At 38.1% G+C, this 13,114-nt stretch overlaps 1 protein-coding gene across 1 annotated transcript in view; it reads right to left on the bottom strand.

Annotated features, from left to right (window-relative positions):
* SREK1IP1 (SREK1 interacting protein 1) overlaps positions 1-13,114 on the bottom strand; it is a 41,437-nt gene that overhangs the window by 16,085 nt on the left and 12,238 nt on the right. Inside the window, exon 3 of the mRNA XM_006074133.4 lies at positions 2,294-2,437. Within this exon, the coding sequence (XP_006074195.3) occupies positions 2,294-2,437 (144 nt within the window). The remainder of the gene's footprint in view (positions 1-2,293; positions 2,438-13,114) is intronic.

Genomic DNA, 13,114 nt, shown 5'->3' with positions numbered 1-13,114 from the left:
TTGGAATCTATATTTCATGTGAGAATCCTTCTGCAGAAATTTAGCACTCTTCACTGTCTAAAAAGCTGACCAGAAGCTTTTAGCAAGCGAAACTTGGAAGACCAGACTTCACTGGCCATCTGGTGAGATCGTGTTTTTGAAGAATCTCTAATGTCAATATCCTTATTTCTTTCTTCTTTGGGTGGTCAGATTTCCCAGGGATGTATCTTCAGATCTTCTGCCTGAGTGATATATGACTGGGAACCAATAGGTGAAGATGGTTAGAAGGCTCTCACCATTCTGTATCTAACCTTTAACTTAAATATCTTCATTTGTGTTTGGTGTGTCCCAGTTTAAAGACTGTTGATCTGACCCTGTCTAGAAAATAGACCTGTGGCAGTCTACTGAGACGACAGGGCTTCACAGAGTAGGGAAAGTGAACGGAGCATTAACCACTGCAAGCTTTTAAGCAATCCCTGTTTTTAGCCTTACATTCTCACTTTCAGAGGTACCCAAAGATACTCATTATCAAGACTGTATACTTGAGTTAGAGTGTATACTCAGGTTATTTCTCAGCTTTCCACACTGTTAAAGGGTTGAGCTCTCTTAAAGTGTGAGTCCATTATCACTAACCCAAATTTTTTGACTCTTGTTTTCTTTGTCCTTGTGAATTTGGGTCTTTAAAAAATTCTTCTATTATTAGTGTTGTTTCAGTAGGGAGCAAAAGAAAAAAAATATATATATATATTCAAGCAGCTATCACTGCAGTTATACAGACTCACATTTCCTGTCACTCTCGCCTGCCTTCTTTGGGATGCCACCCTTCTTCTGCCTTCTCGGCTTGTCCCAGTACCCTGGCATTTGACTTCTTCCACTTACCTTCACTGGACATTATATGGAAAGGTTAAAAAATTTTACGTGTTTATCGTTCTCTTATGACCAAAAACAAGTTTAACCTTTTTGTATCTGTCTCACTCCATGCTTAAACCCATATTCAAATAAGCTGCATTTTGCTTCTGTGTGACAACTACCAATAAGGCATTTTGTAGTTTACAAAATATTTTCACATATGGCATCATATTTTATCCTTAAAAATCCCACTGCAAAGATAGGTCATTTTATACACAAGATGGAAAACAAATGGTTAAACAGTTGGTCTGCAATTTGTTCTCTTTTGCAGGGGAAAGGAGGATGCCTCAGGAAAGAAAAAAGGTAACTTGGTCAAATTTCTTTATAAACATGCTAATGATAGATTTCCTGGAAATAAATTACTAGTATTTGCTGGCCAGAGAATCCTTTTTGGGGGGAGTGGGGAGGAGGTGGTGTATAGTTAAATTATAGAAATTTACTTCCTCACAGTTCTGAAAGTTCGAAGTCCATGATCAAGCTGTTGGCAGAAGAATCCTTATTTATAGACTGCTTATAGCTGAATGTACTTGGTTGGTCTAGGACTGTTTATGGTAAATAATCCTGGAATCTAGGGATTTTGGGGGCATAAATCCATAATCCCTGGGAAATGTAACTATCTGGGCATAAAATTAAGGTGTTTCATGACCAAAATCACTTTCTTTTGTGTAAGTAATGTCGAAACCTTTTACATTAACCGTGGCCAGAGTGGGAACCTAGGAGGTTGTACTGTAGTCCCAGAACTCTTGCTGCTTTGCGATGCCACATGGTCATCTGCATACATGAAGTTACAGCTGACCCCTGAGTGGCACAGGGGTTAGGAAATAAATTTTGTGAGGAAATAAATTTTCTGTAATTTTGCAGTCCAAAATCCAACTATAATTTATAGTTGGCTTTCCACATACACAGTTTCTCCATATGCATGGTTCTAAATCTGTGAATTCCATCAACTGCAGCTTGTTTATTATTCTAGTATGTAATGCTGAAAAAATTTTTATGAAAGTCAACCCATGCAATTCAAATCCATGTTGTTCAAGGGTCAACTAAAACTTGATACTGCTAAGATCTCTGATTTTAATGAGTGTGATTTGACGATCCAATCCTTTAGACTCTTTGTACCATGTGATACATTCCAGTGAGACGGAAAAACAGAACAAAACACAATAAAACCTGGGTTGCAGAATCAGAAACATACTTGCCTGCTGGTTCTATCACTGACCAATTGTTTGACTTTGGGCAAGTTACTGACAACGTTTAAGCCTATTTCCTTACCTATGCAATACTTCTTACGTAAGATGCAAACTATTTTAATGACAAATATAATAGAACGATAGATAAAGATGACATAATACAGCAGGACATTTAGAAACAACCTTAAATGCTGGAGGGAAAAAAAAGTTTTGCTTACTTTTTTCTTGTAATGCCTGCAGTTTATTTAGTTCCTCATTCTCTTCATCACTCTCTTCACTGCTTGTGCTGCTGACATCCAAAACTATATCCCTTTTGGGATCTACTCGGAGAAAATTGCGGCATTCAAAAGTCAGGTGACCAGCTAAGTAAAACAAAGAAATATGAATGACAAAACTACAGATACATTACATATTTTTTGCTTTGTTTATCCACTAAGCAACAATTACAATTTAATAATACAATATTTAGTTTTAACTTTTATTCAGTGACGGGTCATCTGCTTTACCTGAATGAAAAAGAACTATTTTTAACAGGGCTTCTTATTCAATAAATATTTTTTTGGTTACATCTTATAGATTTTAGAATACGCAATTAATGTAAATACTTTCAACTTTAGAGTTTATATTTAATTTCTTTCCCCTATATTTAATTCCTTTCCACTACCTATGTGCTTCTCATCTTACTATTACATTTTCATTACACAGCTTTCACCTAACTAAAGGTGTCATAATAAAATAATTGAACATGTTCAAAAGAATACTTATGATTTTAATTCTAACAATAATATTCAGTTCTTAAAGATTCTCCCTATAAGAAAACTACAACAGTTATCTACTTATTGCATGATGCAATTAAAAAATCAAACTTTATAAACACCTGGAGACCAAACGATATCACTAATATCTAAGTACCTATCACCTGCATGTTAACATTTTGCTTTATTCACTTATAATTTTTTTTAAGTGAAAGGCTTGCACATGTGCACACACATACTAAGTTGGAGAGCTTGCACCATGGCTTGGAACCCTGCCCCAAACCCATTCCATTTTCTTTTTATTCAGAAGTAGGTTATACTGAAGTTGGTGTCGATATTTTCAGAACATCATATTATTATTTCTTAACATAAACTCAATTATACTTAGCTATCATTCTGTAACTTTCTGCCATTCAATATTATGTTTTGTGATTCATCTATGCTAACATCAGATCACATCAGATCAGTCGCTCAGCCGTGTCCGACTCTTTGCAACCCCGTGAATCGCGCCACGCCAGGCCTCCCTGTCCATCACCAACTCCCGGAGTTCACTCAAACTATGTCCATTGAGTCAGTGATGCCATCCAGCCATCTCATCCTCTGTCGTCCCTTTTCCTCTTGCCCTCAATCCCTCCCAGCATCAGGGTCTTTTCCAATGAGTCAACTCTTCGCATGAGGTGGCCAAAGTACTAGAGTTTCAGCTTTAGCATCATTCCTTCCAAAGAAATCCCAGGGCTGATCTCCTTCAGAATGGACTGGTTGGATCTCCTTGCAGTTCAAGGGACTCTCAAGAGTCTTCTCCAACACCACAGTTCAAAAGCATCAATTCTTCAGCACTCAGCTTTCTTCACAGTCCAACTCTCGCATTCATACATGACCACAGGAAAAACAATAGCCTTGACTAGATGGACCTTTGTTGGCAAAGTAATGTCTCTGCTTTTCAATATGCTATCTAGGTTGGTCATAACTTTCCTTCCAAGGAGTAAGAGTCTTTTAACTTCATGGCTGCAATCACCATCTGCAGTGATTTTGGAGCCCAGAAAAATAAAGTCTGATACTGTTTCCACTCTTTCCCCATCTATTTGCCATGAAGTGATGGGACCAGATGCCATGATCTTCATTTTCTGAATGTTGAGCTTTAAACCAACTTTTTCACTCTCCTCTTTCACTCTCATCAAGAGGCTTTTTAGTTCTTCATTTTCTGCCATAAGGGTGGTGTCATCTGCATATCTGAGGTTATTGATATTTCTCCCGGCAATCTTGATTCCAACTTGTGCTTCTTCCAGCCCAGCATTTGTCATGATGTACTCTGCATATTAAGTTAAATAAGCAGGGTGACAATATACAGCCTTGACGAACTCCTTTTCCTATTTGGAACCAGTCTGTTGTTCCATGTCCAGTTCTAACTGTTGCTTCCTGACCTGCATATAGGTTTCTCAAGAGGCAGGTTAGGTGGTCTGGTATTCCCATCTCTTTCAGAATTTTCCACAGTTTATTGTGATTCACACAGTCAAGGGCTTTGGCAGTCATTAAAACAGAAATAGATGTTTTTCTGGAACTCTTGATTTTTCGATGATCCAGCGGATGCTGGCAATTTGATCTCTGGTTCCTCTGCCTTTTCTAAATCCAGCTTGAACATATGGGAGTTCATGGTTCACGTATTGCTGAAGCCTGGCTTGGAGAATTTTGAGCATTACTTTACTAGAGTATGAGATGAGTGCAATTGTGCAGTAGTTTGAGCATTCTTTGGCATTGCCTTTCTTTGGGATCGGAATGAAAACGGACCTTTTCCAGTCCTGTGGCCATTGCCTGGTTTTCCAAATTTGCTGGCATATTGAGTGCAGCACTTTCACAGCATCATCTTCAGTATTTGAAAGAGCTCAACTGGAATTCCATCACCTCCACTAGCTTTGTTCGTAGTGATGCTTTCTAAGGCCCACTTGACTTCACATTCCAGGATGTCTGGCTCTAGGTGAGTGTTCATACCATGGTGATTATCTGGGTTGTGAAGATCTTTTTTGTACAGTTCTTCTGTGTATTCTTGCCACCTCTCCTTAATATCTTCTGCTTCTATTAGGTCCATACCATTTCTGTCCTTTATCGAGCCCATCTTTGCGTGAAATGTTCCCTTGGTATCTCTAATTTTCTTGAAGAGATCTCTAGTCTTTCCCATTCTGTTGTTTTCCTCTATTTCTTTGCATTGATCGCTGAGGAAGGTTTTCTTATCTCTTTTTGCTATTCTTTGGAACTCTGCATTCAGATGCTTATATCTTTCCTTTTTTCCTTTGCTTTTCGCTTCTCTTCTTTTCACAGCTATTTGTAAGGCCTCTCCAGACAGCCATTTTGCTTTTTTGCATTTCTTTTCCATGGGATGGTCTTGATACCTGTCTCCTGTACAATGTCAGGAACCTCAGTAGATGCAATTATCTCATTTTATCTGATGAATAATGTTCCATTGTATAAAAATGTTTACCCTTTCTACTACTGATAGGATCTTAGGTTGCTTCTAGCATTTTGCTATTATAATAATGATGAAATGTATAAACATGTGCACATATGCCTAAGGCAGTAACTTTGAAATTTTTTTGACTAGGACTGACTAATGATAAAAAATAACAATGCAATCAAGTGTATTAATATATATGTTCATATGCAAATACACACTAACTCACAAAAATTAAAACAAAAATCACCTGAAGCACTATGACATTTGATATTCAAAAAAAATGAATGCTGATAGAAACCACATAATTTATTTCACAACCCACTATCAATTCACTACAATTCTGTTCTAGGATTTATTCCTACTTCTCTCTTACCCAAGGATAAAATCTTTTGGAAGTCTTAGACTCATATGAGAGCATCTCCTAGCAAAGTACCAATCTTGGGCTGGGTCCTGAGCCTTGCCTTATTCCCTGAATTCAGTCAATACACAAAAATAGAAGTTCAAGAACCCTGGGTTCAGCAAATACCCTCAACACCTCCTAGACTTTCTGCTTCCTTTGGTTGCTAGTCTCTAAGTATTCATGAATTCTGTATTTTCTCCTAGCATACTAATATATCTAATATGTACTGCATATTTTATACTAGTTTCTTAGTTGTTTACAGCAGGGTCCAGCCTGCCATACTGCTGGAAACAAATTTTCTTGGTTTTGATTTCCTTCCAAATGAATCATTCAGAAATGTTCTTTTCGGTTTCCAAACATACAGAGCTTTCAAATTATGCTTTTCCTGATTTCTCAGTGTGTTACACTGTTATTGGAGAGTATCTGTATGGTAAATCAGTGTTTTAGTGTTTGCCTGTATGGTATCAGTGTTTAAGTATTTGCTAAGATTTCTTTTATGGCCTATCTTGTACTAAATCTGGGGAAAAACTTGGAATGTATTTTAAAAGAATACATCACTATTTGTTGAAGAGAGGCTTTTATGTTTATTTTGTTTTCAAACCTCCATCTTACTTTCTTGTGTAATAATTTCTGATAGTATAATTTTTAAGTACCTTTATCACTATATATTTGTCCATTTTTCCTTATAATAGTTTTTGCTATACATGCTTTGAGATTATATTAATAGGTATAGTCAAAATCATTATTTTATCTTCTTGGTTGATTAGAACTGCTCTTGCCTCAAAAGTCTAATATTATAATTGCTGTACCAGTTGCTCTTTTGGTTATTATTAGTTGAATCATATGAAATTACCATTTTCATGAGTAAAACTGTTGAATATCAACAATATTCAACCTAATATCTATTTGCACTTTTTCCTCCATCCATTTATTTTGAAATTTTCTATGTAGTTTTCAGTTTTCTAAGTAGTTTCACTAATAATGGCATGTAGCTGGACTTACATTTTTAACGTGATAACAGACTACCTTTTCACATTAATTTCTTAGCTTGGAAAGCTAGTTTCTGCCTCATTGGAGGCAGTGTAAATTTACTCCTCATACCTACAGATGGTGTAAGCTTGGGCTGTCATTTCTGAATTATTCCTTTTCCTCTAATTATTGTTTTATAGGAAGTTAAACACAGTAAACTTTCTCATCACTTCCCCTAGACAGTAAATGGAACTTCTGTAATTCCCACTTCACTGCTTTTTTGAGCAGTCTGGCTTTAACCAACAGCCTTCACTCCAGCCATGCTGTGATCCTGCAGGAGTCTAAAGCTTCATTCTGTATTCCATAAAAGTCTACCCAGGAGGCCTGTGAACCTCATTGTTTTCAGCTATCATTCCCTACTCTGGCTTTGAGCACCTTTTCCTTTCTAACATGTGGCAATTTTCCTTTTATTCTTTTGAGCTAGCTTATTTTTATTTTTGCTGTTACTATGTTTTTCTCCAGCATCTCTCTGTGTTTGGAGCCAAACAGAGGACTTTCTATGTTGGTTTAGTTGGCCATTTTGATCAGAATTTCTGATGATACAATTTTTCTTTTACTTAAACTAGCTTGGCATCCAAACACCTTACATTGTCATTATTATTTAATATAAATAAACTACTTAAATAATAACCACACTGGCAGCAGTCTGTCTCACATCCTTTTCTGGCCTTGCTTTAATGAAACTGACCCTAAACTGATAAGACAACACACTGCTTCAGATCAGATCAGTCGCTCAGTCGTGTCTGACTCTTTCCGACCCCATGAATCACAGCATGCCAGGCCTCCCTGTCCCTCACCAACTCCTGGAGTTTACCCAAAATCATGTCCATCGAGTCGGTGATGCCATCCAGCCATCTCATCCTCTGTCATCCCCTTCTCCTCCTGCCCCCAATCCCTCCCAGCATCAGAGTCTTTTCCAATGAGTCAAATCTTCGCATGAGGTGGCAAAAGTACTGGAGTTTCAGCTTTAGCATCAGTCCTTCCAAAGAAATCCCAGGGCTGATCTCCTTCAGAATGGACTGGTTGGATCTCCTTGCAGTCCAAGGGACTCTCGTCTTCTCCAATACCACAGTTCAAAAGCATCAATTCTTCGGCGCTCAGCCTTCTTCACAGTCCAACTCTCACATCCATACATGACCACAGGAAAAACCATAGCCTTGACTAGACAGACCTTTGTTGGCAAAGTAATGTCTCTGCTTTTGAATATGCTATCTAGGTTGGTCATAACTTTCCTTCCAAGGAGTAAGCATCTTTTAATTTCATGGCTGCAGTCACCATCTGCAGTGATTTTGGAGCCCAGAAAAATAAAGACATTGTTTCCCCATCTATTTCCCAAGAAGTGATGGGACCGGATGCCATGATCTTCGTTTTCTGAATGTTGAGCTTTAAGCCAACTTTTTCACTCTCTACTTTCACTTTCATCAAGAGGCTTTTTAGTTCCTCTTCACTTTCTGCCATAAGGGTGGTGTCATCTGCATATCTGATGTTATTGATATTTCTCCCGGCAATCTTGATTCCAGCTTGTGTTTCTTCCAGTCCGGCGTTTCTCATGATGTACTCTGCATATAAGTTAAATAAACAGGGTGACAATATACAGCCTTGACGTACTCCTTTTCCTATTTGGAACCAGTCTGTTCCATGTCCAGTTCTAACTGTTGCTTCCTGACCTGCATACAGATTTCTCATGAGGCAGATCAGGTGGTCTGGAATTCCCATCTCTTGAAGAATTTTCCACAGTTTATTGTGATCTACAGAGTCAAAGGCTTTGGCATAGTCAATAAAGCAGAAATAGATGTTTTTCTGGAACTCTCTTGCTTTTTCCATGATCCAGCGGATGTTAGCAATTTGATCTCTGGTTCCTCTGCCTTTTCTAAATCCAGCTTGAACATCAGGAAGTTCACAGTTCACATATTGCTGAAGCCTGGCTTGGAGAATTTTGAGCATTACTTTACTAGTGTGTGAGATGAGTGCAATTGTGTGGTAGTTTGAGCATTCTTTGGCATTGCCTTTCTTTGGGATTGGAATGAAAACTGACCTTTTCCAGTCCTGTGGCCACTGCTGAGTTTTCCAAATTTGCTGGCATATTGAGTGCAGCACTTTCACAGCATCATCTTTCAGGATTTGGAATAGCTCAACTGGAATTCTATCACCTCCACTAGCTTTGTTCGTAGTGATGCTTTCTAAACCCACTTGACTTCGCATTCCAGGATGTCTGGCTCTAGGTCAGCAATCACACCATCGTGATTATCTGGGTCGTGAAGATCTTTTTTGTACAGTTCTTCTGTGTACTCTTGCCACCTCTTCTTAATATCTTCTGCTTCTGTTAGGTCCATACCATTTCTGTCCTTTATCGAGCCCATCTTTGCATGAAATGTTCCTTTGGTATTTCTGATTTTCTTGAAGAGATCTCTAGTCTTTCCCATTCTGTTGTTTTCCTCTATTTCTTTGCATTGATCGCTGAAGAATGCTTTCTTATCTCTTCTTGCTATTCTTTGGAACTCTGCATTCAGATGTTTATATCTTTCCTTTTCTTCTTTGCTTTTCGCTTCTCTTCTTTTCACAGCTATTTGTAAGGCCTCCCCAGACAGCCATTTTGCTTTTTTGCATTTCTTTTCCATGGGGATGGTCTTGATCCCTGTCTCCTATCAATGTCACGAACCTCCGTCCATAGTTCATCAGGCACTCTATCTATCAGATCTAGGCCCTTAAATCTATTTCTCACTTCCATTGTATAATCATAAGGGATTTGATTTAGGTCATACCTGAATGGTCTAGTGGTTTTCCCTACTTTCTTCAATTTAAGTCTGAATTTGGCAATAAGGAGTTCACGGTCTGAGCCACAGTCAGCTCCTGGTCTTGTTTTTGCTGACGGTATAGAGCGTCTCCATCTTAGGCTGCAAAGAATATAATCAAGCTGATTTTGGTGTTGACCATCTGGTGATGTCCATGTATAGAGTCTTCTCTTTTGTTGTTGGAAGTGGGTGTTTGTTATGACCACTGCATTTTCTTGGCAAAACTCTATTAGAGTTTGCCCTGCTTCATTCTGTATTCCAAGGCCAAATTTGCCTGTTACTCCCAGTGTTTCTTGACTTCCTACTTTTGCATTCCAGTCCCCTATAATGAAAAGGACATCTTTTTTGGATGTTAGTTCTAAAAGGTCTTGTAGGTCTTCATAGAACCATTCAACTTCAGCTTCTTCAGAGTTACTGGTTGAGGCATAGACTTGGATTACTTGATATTGAATGGTTTGCCTCGGAAATGAACAGAGATCATTCTGTCGTTTTTGAGATTGCATCCAAGTACTGCATTTCCGACTCTTTTGTCGACCACGATGGCTACTCCCTTTCTTCTGAGGGATTCCTGCCCGCAGTAGTAGATATAATGGTCATCTGAGTTAAATTCACCCATTCCAGTCCATTTCAGTTCACTGATTCCTAGAATGTCAACATTCACTCTTGCCATCTCTTGTTTGACCACTTCCAATTTGCCTTGATTCATGGACCTGACATTCCAGGTTCCTATGCAATAATGGTCTTTACAGCATCGGACCTTGCTTCTATCACCAGTCACATCCACAGCTGGGTATTCTCTGTGCTTTGGCTCCATCCTTTCATTCTTTCTGGAGTTATTTCTCCACTGATCTCCAGTAGCATATTGGGCACCTACTGACCTAGGGAGTTTCTCTTTCAGTATCCTATCATTTTGTCTTTTCATACTGTTCACACACTGCTTATGAAGCTACAAAAAAATTTCCTTTTTTTTTTTTTTTTCCAGTTGGGGAACATAAGTGAACAAACTTAGGAAATTAACTCCAAAATATAGTTCTTATGAGGTCTTTTCTAAATAGACTCTCAGGAGACAATGAGCAGAAAAATTCTTAGATGATCAGAAACTTAAATTTTGACCACAGATATGTAGAGACATTTCAAAGTTATAACATCTCAGTTCAGTTCAGTCGCTCAGTTGTGTCTGACTCTTTGTGACCCCATGAATTGCAGCATGCCAGGCTTCCCTGTCCATCACCAACTCCCGGAGTTCACCCAAACTCATGTCCATTGAGTCGGTGATGCCATCCAGCCATCTCATCCTCTGTCGTCCCCTTCTCTTCTTGCCCCCAATCCCTCCCAGCATCAGGGTCTTTTCCAATGAGTCAGCTCTTCACATGAGGTCGCCAAAGTACTGGAGTTTCAGCTTTAGCATCAGTCCTTCCAATGAACACCCAGGACTGATCTCCTTTAGGATGGACTGGTTGGATCTCCTTGCAGTCCAAGGGACTCTCAAGAGTCTTCTCCAACACCACACTTCAAAAACATCAATTCTTCGGCACTCAGCTTTCTTCACAGTCCAACTCTCACATCCATACATGACCACTGGAAAAACCATAGCCTGACTAGACGGACCTTTGTTGGCAAAGTAATGTCTCTTCTTTTTAATATGCTATCTAGGTTGGTCATAACTTTCCTTCCAAGGAGCAAGAGTCTTTTCATTTCATGGCTGCAGTCACCATCTGCAGTGATTTTGGAGCCCAAAAAAACAAAGTCTGATACTGTTTCCACTCTTTCCCCATCTATTTGCCACGAAGTGATGGGACCAGATGACATGATCTTTGTTTTCTGAATGTTGAGCTTTAAGCCAACTTTTTCACTCTCCTCTTTCACTTTCATCAAGAGGCTTTTTAGTTCTTCTTCACTTTCTGCCATAAAGGTGGTGTCATCTGCATATCTGAGGTTATTGATATTTCTCCCAGCAATCTTGATTCCAGCTTGTGCTTCTTCCAGCTGATTGCGAAAAGTAATGGGGCTTATTCAGTAATGGAAAAACAGACCCTTAAATTTATGCAACAATACAAGAGGCCTTGAATAGCCCAAAAATGTGAAAAAGAATACAGGTGGAAGACTCATATTTCCTGATTTCAAAACTTACCACAAAGCTATAGAAATCAAAACAAGGTGATCTATAGTCATAAGGATAGTCACATAAACCAATGAAATAGTCCAGAAATAAACCCACACGTATATAGCCAATTGCTTTTTGACAAAATTGTTAGGTCTATTCAGTGGGGAAAGAATAGTCTCTTCAACAGACAGTGCTACGAGAACAGGATTTCCACATGCAAAATAATGAAGTTGAATTCCTCACCTCACATCATATGCAAAAACTGACTCAAAATGGATCAAAGACCATTACAATATAAGAACTAAAAGCATAAAAGTCTTAGAAGAAAGCATGGGGTAAGTCTTCTTTAACTTGGATTTGGCAATGGATTCTTACATGTAAAACACTAACAGCAAAATAACAAAATATAAATCTGGTAAGTTGGATTTTATCAAATTTTAAAACATTTGTGCAAAGAAATTATGAAAGTGAAAAGACAACCTACAGAATGGAAGAGAAGATTTGCAAATTATATATTTGATAGGGTTTAGCATTTAGTATATATACAATTCCCACAACTCAAGAACAAAAAGACAACTCCAATAAAAAATGGGCTAAGAAACTGAACAGACATTTCTCCAAAGAAGACGTACAAATGGCCAATAAGACCATGAAAAAATACACAACATAATTAGTCATTCAAGAAATGCAAATGAAAATCATGAGCTACCACATCACATCTACTGAGATGGCTACAATTCAAAAATAATAGGAAAAAGGAAAATAAATATTGGCAACAATGTGGAGAAACTGAAACTCTTATATTGATCTATTTCTGGTGGGAATATAAAATGATGGAGCTGCTGTGGAAAACAGTTTGGCAACTCAAGAAGCTCAACATACACGACCCAGCATCCCACTCCTAGTTATATACCCAGAGAATCGAAAGCAGGGACTCAAACAGATGTGTACACATTAATTTTCACTGCTCATTATTCACAATAGCCAAAAGGTAAAAATAACCCAAGTGTCTATCAATAGATAAATGAATTAAGAAAATGTGGTATATCTAGACAATGAAATATCATTCAGTCATAAGGAGGAATGACGTTATGGTATCTGCGACAACATGAACAAACTTTGAAAACATTAGGCTAAGTGAAATAAGCCAGACACAAAAGGACAAATATATGATTCCACTTACATGAAATATATAGAATGACCAAATTCATAGAAATAGAAAGTAGATTAGAGGTTACCAGAGTCTGGCAGAAGGGAGGAGTGGGGAGGTAGTAGATAGTGCTTGATGTTTATAGAGTTTTTGTTTGGTGTGATGAACAAGCATTGTAACTGAGAGTGCTGGTTGTACAATACTGGGAATGTAATTAGCGCCACTGAATTGTACTCTTAAAAGGAGTTAAAATGGCAAATTATGTTTTATGTATTTTACCACAATTTTTTTGAATGGGGAAAAAAATACCATGGCATAGTATAAAGTCTTACAAATAACCAGATTTCAATTCCCAGTCTTCCT

Source organism: Bubalus bubalis, chromosome 19, assembly GCF_019923935.1.
Source record: "Bubalus bubalis isolate 160015118507 breed Murrah chromosome 19, NDDB_SH_1, whole genome shotgun sequence".
Taxonomy (NCBI): Eukaryota; Metazoa; Chordata; class Mammalia; order Artiodactyla; family Bovidae; genus Bubalus; species Bubalus bubalis.
This window is presented reverse-complemented; position numbering and strand designations above follow the sequence as displayed.